Source organism: Bos indicus x Bos taurus, chromosome 2 (assembly GCF_003369695.1).
Source record: "Bos indicus x Bos taurus breed Angus x Brahman F1 hybrid chromosome 2, Bos_hybrid_MaternalHap_v2.0, whole genome shotgun sequence".
NCBI classification, from domain to species: Eukaryota; Metazoa; Chordata; class Mammalia; order Artiodactyla; family Bovidae; genus Bos; species Bos indicus x Bos taurus.
Window position 1 is genome coordinate 132,734,882 of NC_040077.1, and position 16,242 is coordinate 132,751,123.

At 48.5% G+C, this 16,242-nt stretch overlaps 1 protein-coding gene across 1 annotated transcript in view; it reads right to left on the reverse strand.

The window, feature by feature from the left end:
- Positions 1–8,156: 8,156 nt before the first annotated feature.
- The window catches only part of MICOS10 (mitochondrial contact site and cristae organizing system subunit 10), a 38,567-nt gene continuing 30,481 nt past the window's right edge, over positions 8,157–16,242 (reverse strand). Inside the window, exons 2-4 of the mRNA XM_027521918.1 lie at positions 11,443–11,490; positions 10,334–10,443; positions 8,157–8,398 (exon numbers count right to left, since the gene is read on the reverse strand). Of these exons, the coding sequence (XP_027377719.1) occupies positions 8,384–8,398; positions 10,334–10,443; positions 11,443–11,490 (173 nt within the window). The 3' untranslated portion in view covers positions 8,157–8,383. The remainder of the gene's footprint in view (positions 8,399–10,333; positions 10,444–11,442; positions 11,491–16,242) is intronic.

A 16,242-nucleotide genomic window follows, 5' to 3' on the forward strand; every position in this document is an offset into this window, starting at 1 on the left:
CGGTAACTTTTGAGACAGGCATCAGCATGATTGCTCCCATTTACAGATGAGGAGACTGAGGCATGTGCGTGCTCAGTCGCTGCAGTCGTGTCTGACTCTGTGCGACCCCGTGGATTGTGTTCCACCGGGCTCTTATGTCCATGGGATTCTCCAGGCAAGAGTACAGGAGTGGGTTGCCGTGCCCTCCTCCAGGGGACCTTCCCAACCCAGGGATCGAACTGCGTCTTTTATGTCTCCTGCATTGCCAGGTGGATTCTACATGGTGAAGGACCTTCGATGCTAGGCTAAGAAATGTTGAACGATATTTTGCTCATTATTGGGAAACCACTGGAGACTTGTGAACAGGGAACAACATGCATTAGACTGAGTTAGGACTGACAGGAGGGGGAGAGGCTGAAGGCCGGCAGGCCCCTGGGAGCGTGGGCAGAGATCCTGGCAGGATGAGAACCATTCCCCAAGGGCCCCCTTCCTCAGCTGAACCGAGGCTTTCCAGGTCACAGATCTGGGCCAAAAAGAAGCACGGCTGCCTTCTGGGGCCAAGGGGAGGAGTCAAGAAACCTTAGATGTGGACACTGATGGACATGTTCTGTGTCCATCAAGAAGACATGCTCTTCAAGAAGGTGTCAGTATAGGTTAAGGGAAGATCTATAATTACCTCGCTACTCCTTGATAAGAGGACTTTTCCTGGTTTAAAAAAAAAAAAAAGCAGAACTTGGGTTTTATCCATGAAGTCCACTATGGAGAGAAAAGTGAAAGTGAAAGTCGCGCAGCTGTGTCCAAGTCTTTGCAACTCCTTGGACTATACAGTCCATGGGATTTTCCAGGCCAGGATACTGGAGTGGGGAGCCTTTCCCTTCTCCAGGGGATCTTCCCAACCCAGATCTCCCGCATTGTAGGCGGATTCTTAACCAGCTGAGCCCCCAGGGAGCCCTCCGTGGAGAAGAGGGAGTCAAGTCTGGGCCTTCTAGTTTCTGTGAGAGTCTGCCAGTCGATATCACAATGGCCCGACCTCCAGGTTAAAGGGGGGTGATCCTTTTGATCATAATTTGTTAGACAATTGATTATATAAGAGAATCTCATTTCGCTATTTCACTTTTCTCCTCAGTAACAGAATGCCTGACCTCACATGCACACTGTGTGACAGGCAGGGGCCGTGACAACTGTCTCACAAGGAGGCCCAGAGCGATCACGTGGCTTGCTCATGATTACACAGCGACCCAGGGAGGCAGCTCGGGTGAGAACAGAGGATGCTCTGTGGTCAGAATTTGGGGAAGCCTTTCTTCCAATTGCAAGTCACTGACCCGTGGAAATGCCCACTGGGCCACCCACTTAAAAAGCCAGTTAATTTAGGGGTTTTAAGAATATGGGAAACATTAAACGCAACTTCCTAACTGAAACATACTAAGGACGAAACTATTCCATAAATACAGTGATAATGAAAACGTACTCTAGGTCTTGATAGACAAGCAACAGACAAGATATGGACAAGCAGAGTATGACAGATGCTGGAAGACGTGCAGACAGAGACCAGAAGAGGCAGGAGACCACGCACACGCCTGCTCCACAGCTCCACCTGCCGAGAGGCCCCAGAGCAGTGGCGCAGCGACCGCAACGAGCACGCTCGCCGATCCTGCTTTCCAACCTTCACTCTCCTCTAAAGGAATGAGGGCTGCCTGCAGAAATGGCCGACTCCTCGGCTGGGGTCAAGCAAATGAGAGAAGAGTCTGGGCTACCTCATACTTAAAGAACAGACTAGATGCCAAAAGATATAGGCCCCAGATTGAAAGAGCTCCTATTAGACAAATCTGGACAACCTGAATAACAGATATTGACAGTAATGGATTCTAATAATCAATTTAATGAGGACCCACAAGTCCACACTGATATAAGTTGACAATCAAATACATGAGGGAGAAAGGGAAGTTCTTTCCTCAGAGAATGTCAAATAATAAGGAATAGTGACTTTAGGAAACCATCAATGGATGCTAAAATTGATCGTTTGATAAGGAACAGCCTCACAACTTATTTATAAATTACCAAAGAGAAAAATAATAGATTTACAGGGAAGAAACCAGGCAAACACCACTGTAACCGAGTGCCCAAAGTTCACGTCACCGATGTTGAGACGAGCGGACAGCAGTGCCTCCTGGGGCGATGCACTGAAAAGGACTCAGAAGCGCCTCTGCCAGGACTGCAAGCCTGCCTCTGGTTACAAGGCAGCACAACACACCCAGACTGAGAAACACTCCACAGAATAACTGGCTTGCACTCTTCAAAAATGTCAAGATCAAGAGCAAAAGCTGATGAACTGTTCTGGATTAAAGAAAGGGACGGGACAACTGAGAACAATGCGCGGTGCCGGACCGGGTCCTGGACCGGGGAGGCAGGCAGACCACACGTTGTTTTGCCAACGGACAAAATCTGAACATGTGTTATGGATTAGATACTGTTGTACTGATGTTAGTCACCTGATTCTGATAACTGTGCCATGGTTATATGAGAATATCCTTATTCTTAGAAAACATACATTGAAGTATTTAGGGGTAAATGGGCATATCTCCAACTTCCTCTCAAATGGCTCAAAACAATACTCTGCATACACACATCAAGAGTTATAAAAGAAACAATGTGAGCAGCCGGTAAACAAGGGTGAAGGGTACAAAGGAATTCCTTGCATTATTTTCCCAACTTTTCTCTATATAAAACAGAATCAAAATCAAAACTTATAAAAAAATTTAACCCCTTAAAAGTACACCATAAAGGCAGTGAATATCACCACTGCACATTATTAAAACGGTTTCCATCTTCTACCTGGTGATGGGGGTGCACGTTACTGTCTACGAATAATGTCTTTTAAAAAAATGAATTGAGGACTTCCTTGATGGTCCCATGGTTAAGAATCTGCCTGCCAGTGCAGGGGACATGGGTTTGATCCCTAGTCAGAGAAGATTCCACATGCCTTGGGGCAACTAAGTCCAGGCACCACAACCGCGGAGCCCGCGAGCTGCAACCGCGGAGCCCGCGCCCTAGAGCCCACAAGCTGCAACCGCGGAGCCCGCGCCCTAGAGCCCACGAGCTGCAACCGCGGAGCCCGCGCCCTAGAGCCACGAGCTGCAACCGTGGAGCCCGCGCCCTAGAGCCCACGAGCTGCAACCGCTGAGCCTCCATGCCTAGAGCCCGCACTCTGCAACGAGAAGCCTACATAATGCAACTACAGAAAGCCCATGCGTAGCAACAAAGACCCAGCACAGCCAAAAATAAATAAGATGAATTCAAGTGTTTCTAGTTGTTAAGATGTATCAGGCAATAAAAGCATGATGCTTTATTATACATGCAAGGATTTAGCAAAACTCATCAATAATACTGACCTGAAGCTCTGATTAACAATTGCATTGTTTTTATTCTTTTAGGACTACCTCCTTTATTGACAATTGTATTTCTAATAAATATAGGAATTATTTTTAACAAATATAGGTAATTTCAAATTGGATCAACTTGTTCTTATCAGTTTAAACTCAATGACACTGACTCTGATTACTTTCAACTAATTCCATCAGGTTTGTATCAGATCATGTTTATTTATGTATGACCCTTTCCAGTTTAAACAGCTTTCAACCAGCATAGCAGAGCAGTTAAGTGTCTGGGTTCTGGAATCAGGTAAAAATCCTGCCTGTATCACCTCTTAGCTGTTTATCCTTGAACAAGTGAACTTATCCTTTCAAAACCTGTTTCTTCATCTATAAAATTAGTGTAATAGTATTTCTCTCACAGGATTGTTGTAAAAAGTAAGCATCACAATGTACATAAAGCCTTAGAATAATGACTAGCACAGAGCAGCTGCCCAATAAATACAAGCTATTATTATATATTCATTTGAAGTGATCAAATTACGTTCTGCCAGGCTCAAACTGGCTAGACCAGGAATAAAGATGACTGACAGCTGATAATGAGCTCCTTTTTCTAGTCCCAGTTTCTTCCCTATTAAGGACTCAGCTTCTGCCCACTCCTGAATTCCTCCAGGATTCTTGACATCGTCTTCCTCCACTTATGTCTATTGGCTCTGAGCGCCCTTAAGTGAGGATCACACAACTGAAGCCAATTACCTGGAATGCGGAATTAGGACCAATGTGGTCCTGTTTCCTACCGCACCAGAAGCTCCCAGAGCTCTCGGGTCCCACTGAATTTCTTCAGTGGCCTTTTCCCTCCTTCGCCTCTTGGTCTAGACTGAGGCCGAGTGCTCAGGGACTCTGGTCTTTGAGAAGCTCGGATGGAGTTTCAGGAGGCTTTTCTCGTTGGGCTCGTTCGGGTGTGTCTTGGTGGAGTAGAGCGATGAAGACACTGATACTGGTTCATGAAAATGCATTGTTTCCCAACAATTTTCAGCCTCTTTATTACCAGGAACTCATTGGAGATACCTGTTCTCTCCCTCAGATCTCACTAACTTAGAGTCTAAGAACCAACTCCCTGAGCCCAAGGATTAGGCCCTTTTCATTCTAGAACCGGAGAAGGCAATGGCACCCCACTCCAGTACTCTTGCCTGGAAAATCCCATGGACGGAGGACCCTTGTCGGCTGCAGTCCATGGGGCCGCTAGGAGTCGCACACGACTGAGCGACTTCACTTTCACTTTTCACTTGCATGCACTGGAGAAGGAAATGGCAACCCACTCCAGTATTCTTGCCTGGAGAATCCCAGGGACGGGGGAGCCTGGTGGACTGCCGTCTGTGGGGTCGCAGAGTCGGACACGACTGAAGTGCGTTAGCAGCAGCAGCAGCACTGTAGAACAGCACCCTGACTACCTACCAGTAACACCACGCACTCTGTACTGATTCAAATAGCAGCACCCCCTTTTGGATACTCCTGTTAGCGTATACATTTGACCTCCAGCGTCTATAAGGTAGAAATGACCTTTTCCTCTTTATTGAAGAGCAAACTTTAGTTTGAAGAGACTGAGGAACCACCCCCGCCCCCCAGTCACATCCAGCCAAGTGGTGGAGCGCGAACTGGGAACCCGTCCGCTCTTCTCGTGTAAGCCCCGCCTCTTCCTCCCCGCTGCCTCGCCTCCGTGGCGCCTTACCACTTTAGCGGTCACCCTGACTCTCACACTCGCCCCGCACGAGGCTGCTCGGCGAACCCTGCCCCGCTCCTACCCAGGTCTGTTAAGCTTGACATCACCCCTGGTGGTGTCCGAGGGGAAATGGTGCTTGCGGCACACTTAAGAGAGAGTGGTGATGGCTTCCAGATGAGCTGGTGATTCTAAATTTAACATTCCTTTCGGTACTGAGAATTCCCACTTTCTCCCTTCCAGCCCTTGGCATTTCTGTAATCAGAAAGCACGCAACAGGAGATGGTCTGTCCCACCGCCACTCGGGGTGAAGGCTGCTCCAGCCCGGTTACATCCTTGTGGGGAGACTTGGCAGAGTTTATTTGGACAGGTTCAAAAATAGTCCTTCGACAATACAATCAGATTGAACCACGACAAGTAAAATGTAATTATGGCTTGGTTACAAAAAAAAAAGTGAACAGTGAGGTTTGGGAAAAGGAAAAGCAGAAGTACATAGATATTTCCTTCATTCTCAATGTCTGCATCTCCTGCAGGCGAGATTTCAAGACTGCATCCGCAGATCTTTTGAAATGGGCAAGGGGATGACAATCCAGGAGATAGCTCAAGAGAGTGTGTTCCGAGGCCACTTCTCAGAACAAAGACAGACTTCTGTACAAGGCCAATGCAGCCTGATAAAGGTTCCCCCAGTGGGTCCCCAAACACCAAAGACATTCACATAAATGAGTTCAAAATACATATTGCTCTGGGCCAAATCACACAGTGTCAAGTTCAGACCATGTGTGTTTGTGTGTGTTGGCAGGGCAGGCCGCTTCTGGGGCGCTGCAGCTTCCGCCTGGTGTCCTGGGCCCAGCGGGGTCCCCACCGCTCTCTCCCCTAACCCACGGGTTCCCGGGTATTTGGTTCCAGGAGGGCAGGCAGGAAACAGCTTCACAAGCCCACAGGGGAACAGGGCCCCAGAGGACATGAGTTTCTAATGAAACTTTACGTGGAATAGAAGGTGAGCCTTTGCCAGCGCACTGGGACTTTCTGCAGGCTGATGTGAGATGGGGGCAGGGAGATGGGACGAGATGGAGCAGTGCGCATGGGGCCCGTCTCTGCTCAGAGCCACAGGGCGGGAAGACAGTGCTCTGAGGGAGAGCAGCCAGCCAGTGCGCTCCCTGCCCGGAACTACTGCCCCCCAGAGCTGTTTCTCAAAACACACGGGTGGTGCTTCCAAGATGCCGGGCAAAGGGATCCATGCAAATAAATGCCTAAAACCTAACAAGTAATAAGACAGAGCAAGAAGTCGGACTCCAGCGTCCACTTCCACTCCGTTTCCTCCTGGCGTATCTGGAGAATTAGTGGGCATGTTGTTTTCTGCTTTTGTCTTTTTTGGAAAGGGGACCTGTTATTCTCTCTGCCTGAATAAAGATGGGAAGATTGGGGGGACAGGGGAAATAGTAACTTTTAAAGCAAGTATGGAGATGACAAGTCTAAGAGATGAAAGAATCCGCCTGCAACACAGGAGACCCAAGTTTGATCCCTGGGTCGGGAGGATCCCCTGGAGGAGGGCACCCCACTCCAGTATTCTTGCCAGGAAAATGCCAGGGACAGAGGAGCCTAGAGGGCGACGGTCCAGAGGATCACAGAGAGTCAGACACAACTGAAGCGACTGAGCACGCTCGATCATGGAATGAAGAGGGCGAAGCGAGAAACAGCAGAATGGCTGTGGAAGGTGGTAGCCGTGATCTCACAGTCCTGGGGTCCAGCCCACCTGTGGGCGTCAGCTGATCCACAGAAATGAAAACCCGCTGAGAGCAGGGGAGCCTGGACAGCTGGTGGGCCCTCTGCTGCCTGCTGTGGTCCAGAGCGCAGCACACCTTTCTGGGAAGGGAGCTGGGGTGAAGGCTGAGGAAGGAAGGAGGGAGAAGGTGGTTCTGCCTTGAATCTGCTCACTGCAATACCCGCAAGAACTGTCTAATCGACATTCCCCATTGGTAGAGACCCCAAGTCTACCCTGACGCTCACCCCGCGCCCCCCACCTCTCCAGACCCTGCACACTGACGAAACTGACTTCCTGGTAGCTCCCCAACAAAAAAACACACTGCCGTGATTCTGAGCCTTTGCAAAAGCTACCTTCCCTCTCTTCTGTCTGGAAGGTCCAATCAACTTTACATGCCCTCCTCCTCTGCCAGGCCATCCAAGGATCTCCTTCGCTCTGGCTGCCCTTTGTCTACACCCCTCCTCATCCAACGTCAGAGCAGTCTGTCTGTCTGTGCATCAGATTCTCAGCTCCTCAAAGGGGCCTGAGTCTTGTCTCTCACCCATTTATCTCCCCTGCCTGTAACGGTACTCAGCTCACCGTAAACGGCCAGTAAAGGGACGAGTGGGATCGAGTCCTGCCCATCTTCATTTCATTAATAGAAGATAGGAAAGCCTGACTCCTGAGGCTCTGCATGCTCTCAGAACAATCTGCTACAGTACACGCTTTGTGTCTAGCCTCCCTGATTGCGGTGAAACCAAAGGGACAAACTCAGAGGGCCAGCAGCAGTGGCCCTTCTGTCCTCGGACTTCTGGCGCTACACGAAGATGAAATCAACGCCAAACGCAGCCTTCCGGCCAGCCATGCAAACCAAGACCTCTCCCCAGTCCCCGGGCCAAAGCCCCCAGTGCCGAGGCCCGGCCGGTGGGCGCCAAGCCCCTTGAAGTTAAGAGGAACCGTGACATCGATGGGGTGAGCCACCAGCACAGTGAGGCTCCCTACCTGCCAAGACGGCCGGCTGCCTGACCTCAGCCCAGCAGACATGGCCGAGATGGGCCGGCCAGGTCCAATGGTCAGGACGACAGGCCGGCTTTACAGACTAACAGCCAGAGCAAGCGCAGCTCCTCTGGATGTTCATCATCTTCACACACTGCACTCTCCAAGCTCCGATTTGTGAGGTGGAAGCAGTTCTGAAAAATACACTTCACGGGGCGAGCGGGGAGGAACACACCACGGCTGTGCTTCCAGGAAGGCTGAGAGAGAGGCTGCGACCAGGCGGTTACAGCTGCTGGCAGTTCAGACAGACACCTCCTGCTCACAGACCGAAGGCAAAGAAACGCAGGCCACGCGCTGGGCTGCCGAGTTTAGTTTATTTATTTTAAGACCACCGCCCTGCAATTTCCAGAGAGAAAATACAAAACAAGAAACGGACTTGGTTTCAAACACGTGCACAGTGTGCTGGAGTTGAGCATTACTGGCGACGCTCACGGAGAGTGCGGCTCACTCGGGCGCTTCAGCGTTCCTGAGGAATGAACGTGGTTTCTCCTGCCCTCCCCCTGGGGTGCTCTCAGGCGTGAGTCACTGCTCCTGCTCCTGGAAAGGAAGGACACTCCGTTAGCAGGCGCGCATGGCCTCCTGACGAGCCCCTCCAACCTGCCGCCGCAGGGCAGGCGCACAGGGCCCTACCAGCATCTGCTTGAAACCTGTCTCACTCTCAAGAGGACCGTCTCCAGCACACCAGGTTAACACCCAGCAGAGGGCGGCTCCCAGGTGGGTGGAGAGAGTGCAGCGCTGCGATCAAACGGCCTACTAACGCTGGGAGCTCTGGCAAGTTCCTAACCCCGGAAAAGTTCAGTTTTCTCATCTGCTGAACGAGGGTCATAAAACCTCCGTCGCAGATCTGCTGGGAGAGGTCTAGAGAAGGAACACAAAGATAAAGCACCCAGGATGGCCCACGGGGCGTAGCAGGCGCTCAGCAATCACCACCCCATATTACGACTACACTGGAAAAGCCCCAAGCCGCAGTCCTGCTCCTCTCCTCAGAGACTAGAGGCTGACAACATTGAGGCGCAGACTCGAGCTCAGATAAAGTTACAGGCCGCGCTGGAGCAGCATGCACGGGGCTGTAAAACCTCTAACAGCATTTTCCACAGTAACTCCCAGCCATTAAATATACACACATATAATCACCCCTGAGCCATTTATCCATGACAACTCAGTTTGGAACAATGAAAACATTTCAATTCAAAGACCTAAAGCTCCTCTCCCTGTTCCTTTGTATTCTCCTCCAGACTCAGCTGCGGGGCCACGAGGGGAGGAGCCGGGAGCAGGGAAACTGCCCGTGGTCAGCGCTGGTACCATGCAGCTGCCCTCCGCCCGTGCGGGCCCCCAGACACCCACCCTGGCCTTGGCGTAGGGGCAGGTCATGACGACTGAGGGCCTGCCTGCGCAAGGCTCTCCCGCCTCCCCTGCTCCCAGTCCCCTCTCCAGGGCTGCACAGGCTGGCCAGTGGGCAGCTGGCAGTCTACGCACCTTCTCAGATAGGGGCTTCCGAGCTGGGACGCTCGTTTGTACCCCATTCTCTGCCCTGCTTGTTAGTACGGTGGACAATGGACGAGTCAGCCACCCGTTCTTGGCTGGCCTCCTCTGTAATAACCAATATTTCTGTTTATATAGCACCTCAGAGCTTGAAGACATTTTCACATTTAATCTGCACAGCAATCCCATAGGCAGAAATTACCTCATAAGTGAGAAAAGAAGGGAAGAACTCCAGAGCACCCAGAAAGCACACAGGGGGGTGTCCTGGCTTCTGGGCTCTCTTCCCTGGGCCCCGCTGCGGCCCAGACCAGTGATTCTAGCTCGAGGTTAACCGAGAAGGCAGACGACTCTGCACATCCCGAGGAGGAGAAGTTCTTCATGAAGGTGGTGGTGTGTGACAGTGGTGCCTTAGTAAGCCTGACGCCCCGAGGCCACCAGCGCGTCTAGTGAGATACACAACTTACCTCATTCATTTATTTTACATTTATTTGAGCACCTACTTTGTTCCAAGCCCCGATACAAAAATAAACAGCACCTCCGTCTGGAGGCTGCTACGCACAGAAACTTTTAGGAAACGGGATACGTCCTTTCACTTGAGGCAAGTGTTAAACTTTTGCATCTTCTTTGCGTCATTAAAAACCCATCTGTAGACAAGACTGCAGCAGAATCGGGCGGGACTCACAGTCAAGAACGTGCCCTCTTCAGTAGAAAGCAGAAGCACGACTGAGTTCAGGAGTCTAGGTTTAGCCTGAATGTGTATGACATGTTTACCGGGCACTCTGATATCCTGAACAAGAGTGCTGCCTACAGAAAGGAGAATTTAATAGAATCTGCTTCACTGTGATGATTCAAGTCAATTCACTTACGAGCTCAGCGGTGCCACAAAGACCTCGGTTTATTTATCATTTATCGTATTTATTATTACCTGCACTCTAAAGAATTCTCTGAGGAGGCAGGAGGAAGAAAGAGAAGTACCAGTTCTGTACGTACTTTGACGTATTTTCCGTGTAGAAGGTACGGAGCCTGGAAATCATGCTGACAATTGGAGTAGGCCATTCCAAATCCCATTCCAGAGCCAAAGGCTAATGGCCACATTCTTCCTGGTGAGCAGAAAAGGAAAACCCCAAGAGGGAACTGTGAGAAGAAAATAAAAGTTTTCCTCTGGCTTCAATACACTTGCTTAGGGTTCAGTGAACATTCAGCATGCACCACGCTGCTGACTGTTACATGCCACACGTCTCTGTCAGGGTCTCACCACCAGCCCAGGGGAGGCGCCGATTAAGTACCCGTGCTACCAGACCTGAAGTCTTAGGTGGTGCAGTATGAACACAGCAGACACAGTGGAGCCTGTTAACTTTTCTATGCCAGTTCTAACCATCTGCTCATTTCAACTAATTCTTAAAGCTTATCATAATAATACCAGTAAGGTCTTTGAATTTTTAAAGTAAGAACTTCACCAATATTTACATATTTTAATTCTACTAAGTCATGAGGTTTACTTAAGCTAATGCCATAGACTAGCACTGGTTCACTGGGATTCTCCAGTTGTGTATTCCCCACCAGTTCCTCATGGAAGGAGGTCAAAGTGACCCTATGGCTTCTATTCAATAGCCAAACTTGAGAAGTTCTTCCACCGAATGAAAGGGACACTGCCTGCCCTTCGCTCAGGAGAATTTCTGGCCAAAAAGCCTATTTATTTCAGGTCCACTTCTTTTTATTACCAGCAGGACTTTTGTTTTCAAGCTGCTTTAGAAAAAACTGTAACTAATTAGAATTATTTGAGAGCGTAGATTTGGCCAAATGACTCACTGGCATAAAGTACAGGCTTTTTTTTAATGATATCAGGCACCCTGACTTAGTGCCCGGGGGAGTTCTGGAGATGCCCACCCGTTACCCTGACTTAGTGCCCGGGGGAGTTCTGGAGATGCCCACCCGTTCCGGCCTCACTTGCGCCTGTGGTCTCCGTCTAGCTCACTGTGCAGTGGCCTACCTAAACCCACACGTGGATGCTGGCAGCCGGGGGCTGTGCCTCCAGCAGCGTCCCTGCCGCGCACGTGGACCCTAGGACGTTATGCACACAGGCAGGAAGGCACACTTACTTTTAAAGAGGGTAAGTGAGAAAACAAGTCCTAATCCAAAGCCAGTACCTACAAAAGAGGGAGGAAAAACATGTTAAACACCTTAACGGTAACTTGACAAAAATAAAATGAACATTTCATAAATGTGAACATCTACAAGACAGATGTTTTTAACTTGGTAGAGAGACGAGCTTCTCGTTTCTAACTTCCTTCTTGTCGTCAGAGGCCGTGTCTACGCCTGCGGTCCCCTCTGCCCCACCAGGGGATAAGAACTTTCTCCCCCATTCTGTCTAGACGAGTCTTGGGGGTGGGGGGGAGAAGCCAGGAGACAGTTCTGAAAAGATGCTCTCGCATGGCTTGCAGACAGCCTCCAGCACCTCGGGCTCCCGCGCCACCTTCCCAGGCACGCCACGGCCGGCACGCCAGGTAAACACCCTCAGCGGGAAGCTCCCCTGGCTGTTTCGGCATTTTGAGTGATGGCGACGTTTTGAGGAAGATGGAAAGGAGCGATCCAGAGGAGCTGCTGCCACAAGTCAGACTGTCCAGACGGGGAAAGCACGTCCTCAAGCGTGGACATCAGGCCCCTCTCCTCGCTGACTCACGGGGCACTTTTAACCACCATCTTTCAAGATGAAAAAACAGATGCAACCCTGTTTTAATGATCTGGTAGGAAAAAAAAAACTTTAAATACCTAATTTTAAATCAAACTTCACAGGAACCTTAAGCTTGGAGCCAAAAAAACAAGCTAAATCCTCATTTTGACCAATCTTTCTCAACCTTGGTCATTCTGTTGATATGGTCATAATTTATTTTCTTTAAAAAAGAAGAAAAACATTAATGAATGTATTTAATTATATAAACTCAACTTCAACTTAAATAGTATCTATAATCACAGATTCGAGTGCCAGCTGTACTTTTTTAATAAGGCACGTTTTAAATGAATGCAGAATAATTAAAATAAAAATTTACTTGTGGTACCACTTTAGGAAAAAAATCATCTCACATACTGTAGAGACACATGTCCCAAACTTTGAGATAAACTTATTTTTCCATTATCAAAAAAGTAAAGTTACACATGCCAAGGAAGAGAGCCAAGCCCTGATTTCTCCTCAGACTTGACAGTTAATTGTTTTCAGACTTTTCAGAGTATCCTGATGTTCTTTACTAAGCGTCTGCCCCACGGTCCAACAGAGCCCTGACCAACTTCTCCACGATTAAGCACCACATAAAGGTCCGATTCTCACTGGCCTTAACGGTTTTCAAATACACGCTGTTGGAATTCCGAGAGCCTCCTCCCTGTCTAAGCATGAATGTAGGCTAGGCAGTGTGAACACTCAAAGCACTCCTCAGTCAGCAAACCTGACCTTTCTGCTCCAGACACAGACAGCTTCATCTGAAGCAAGTAAGCTAACCCACACCTGTTCTGCTTCACCTGTGCAACAATCCCGCTGATGCTGGCCTGATCGAGTGTTCATGCTATTACCCAGTGAGTTCTGATAAGCCTCTTACCCTCTACATGTGGCCATGATGAGCTTCCTTCCTATGACTGTACCCTACAGAAACATTTTAGTTACAAACCATGCCTTTGCACTGTCCGACAGGCCCTGCACTAGGTACTGTTGCCCAGCTTTAAAATGCAGCATCTGAAGATCTCTCGCGTCATCCCGATTTCCATGCAGTTTAATGAAGTGATGGAAAACCTGTCAGTTTACAGGCCACAATGGTTAACCTATTCCAGGCTGACATAAAGAGAAGGGAAAGGAACAAACATCAGTATCTCCCATGAGTACCCAACATTCCCTCCCTACTCCACCAAAAATTCTTGTAAACCAAACAGCAGCCTGACACGGTACTATCCCCAGTTTCCAGATGCAGAAAATAACCTGCTCAAGGACATGTTCAGTCGGTGAAGAGCAGTGACCTAGGCCCGAGTCTGCCAGACTGCAAAGCCCAGATCCCCCCAGCGCCAACCCCTGAACAACTGATGCCTCCCAAGGGAAACTGGAGGATCGAGATTCCTACTGCCAGCGAAGCAGGATTCAGCCAAAACCCAAGTGTGCCTCCCGTGCGACAGCCCAGGACGCTAGGCAACCAGGGCAGCAACAAGCCCGCACAGGGCCAGCTGGGCTTGTTCAGATCCGTCCCCAGGCTCGCCTGCCGCCCCTGTCACAGACACGAGTCTACCTGGAGGGTGTGCTGCAAGGGCTTCAGAGACGCAGCCATCGCGACTGCCGCTCCCCAGCAGGGGTCTGCTGCTGCCTGGCTTTCTAAAATGGCATGGGCTTCCATTTCAAAGTAACCTGCCTCACCCCCTTGCAGCTGGAAGATGAGTAAGACAGTAAATTGGTCCTAGAAAATGAGGTAAAGAATTTGGACTGGCCCACAGATTTCAAACCAGGCAGTGGGATGGGGATGTAGGCCAGTACAAACACAATGGCTCACAATCAGAGCGTTTGGTCTTCTCCATCTGGAAGGCAATTTTTTGGCAAACAAATCAAAAGCCCAAAAGGAAAATATTTCAGCACTTTCCTTGTCCCTCTGATTCCATGCCTGTCTCTATTTTCCCCCAAGGAAAGAAAGCTCTCTGACGCTCAACTTTTCCTAACAGTAGATTAAGAGTGGTGCTAAAGCCAGTGCTACCGGTTATCACTCAGCCACAAAGAGGAGAAAGGCTTCACATCAACCAGGACAAAGCCGAAAATCTTTCCTCTCTACACTTCATTCAAGTTGAGGTATATGCCTGACCACTTCAATTCTGCTACTATTAAAGGCGTGTGTGTGTGTGTGTGTGTGTGTGTGTGTTAGCCACTCAGTCATGTCCGACTCTCTGCGACCCCAGGCTCCTCTGTCCATGGAATTCTCCAGGCAAGGGTACTAGGGTGGGTGGCCATGTCCTTTTCCAGGGGATCTTCCTGACCCAGGGATTGAACCCAGGTCTCCAGCATTTCAGGCAGATTCTTTACCATCTGAGCCACCAGGGAAGCCCTATTAAAGGCATTTACTTGCAAGTATAAACTGGGATCAAAATCACAGTTCAGACTAGTCTGAAGCAGAAGTATATACTCTATGCTCTTAAGTTCAGCTGCGACATCTTCGATTCTTAAGAGTGATTTTTTCCCCTCCATTTCTATATTTTTAAGACACAAAATACCAAGTCTGGTCCCTTCAGAAAAAATGACGCAGAAGCTGATGTTTAAATGCCAACACTTTCAGTCGGCTATCTCGGTTATTTCAGAGATAAACAATGGTGGAACTGCTGACGAGTTTCACAGGTTCAAGTTCTCACATGCTCAATTTTCTTTTAAAAGGCAACATGTTGCTTCAAAGAAAGTCCCACCTGATCAGGGGACACCAACTCCGCAGCTGTTCCCACTAAAGACTGGCACCTCTAGGCCAGGTTTAAACTTCCTAACAATAAAACATGAAAGGTTTGTCTTACAATAAAAACAAACCAACATGGAAAAAGAGGAGAGTTCTCTCAGCCTTTGGCCACTTCTTCTTTGTTGTTGCATTTCAAGTTCTCTTAGAAGAAAAAAGCCAGAGGAAAAAGTACAAAGCATTTTTCACCTTCCCTGGAAGCAAATATTTAACTATGAATAAAATTTATATAACTCTGCCTCCCCTTTTAAGCCTGTTCTTTTGGCCCATGCTGTCTGGAATGACAAATAACTCTAAAGTAAAGAAATGCCTGATTGTAGGTACACATCTTCCGAATGGCAAAGTCCACCAAGGGGAAGGCAGGGAACAAGGCAAAAAGAAAAACCACCCCGAGAGAGCAGCCTTATGGAATCGACATTAGGCAAGGAGCCATGCTCTGAAACCATTCCTTCTGGAGAGGAAAAAGAATTGGCACAAATTCTTTCAAAAAGAAATTGCTCCGAATCAATCTAACCGGCCCTTTAATGCATGTTTAGTGCCCAAAAGGACATCATAAAATGGGCCAGTAGATAAACACACGTTTTTCAGTTCATCTGATACTATTTTAGTAACAAACAACAGAGAACTCACTCCACTAACTACATAAAAAAATACTGCCTCATCGTATGCCCAAGTGGATTTTATAACAAATTTAAAAGAATACCAACTACCAGCAGTGTACCAGTGTACACCCCAAGCCACATGTGTGTGTGGTGGGGGGATCTATGTTGACGGCCATTACTGTGACACATGGACAAGTCACCATGCCACATATTACGAAGCTCGACTTTACTGAAATACTGAGAAAGCAAACATAACCAGCAAGAATTAAGCAGCAGGCCACATAATCTGACTGCAGTCCTGAGGTACAAATGTTTGGGTTTTTTGGCTATCCTACAAGGCATGCAGGGCCTAAGCTCCCTGACCAGGGACTGAACCCAGGCCCCCGGCAGTGGAGCATGGAGTCTAAACCACTGGACCGCCAGGAAGTCCCAGAAATGTACTTTGGATGTCAGTCCCTAAGCAGAACAAGTTGGAGAAATAAAGGTTCCTATGGAATCAACTTTGTAGAAGTAATTGTCAACGAACATTCAACTGAGGAATAACTCACTGCTGGGGGAAGCATTAAAAAAAAATCCTCAGAAAGTCACTTAAAAAACATGTCCATGAAAAACTGATCATAGGGGAAAGAAGACCACAGACCTTTTATTTATCAATAATTGATTATATAACTAAGATCTCACTCCAGCTTATTAACATTTTAAACAAAGCTCCTAAAGTCCTAAGTACAATGTGTGGTTTATCAATGCTAAATCTTGATCTACATCTACCATTTTACTTTGTATAATAACATATCAAGATGGAACAGCACACACTTAAGTACCACACTCAATGGCAGGTTAT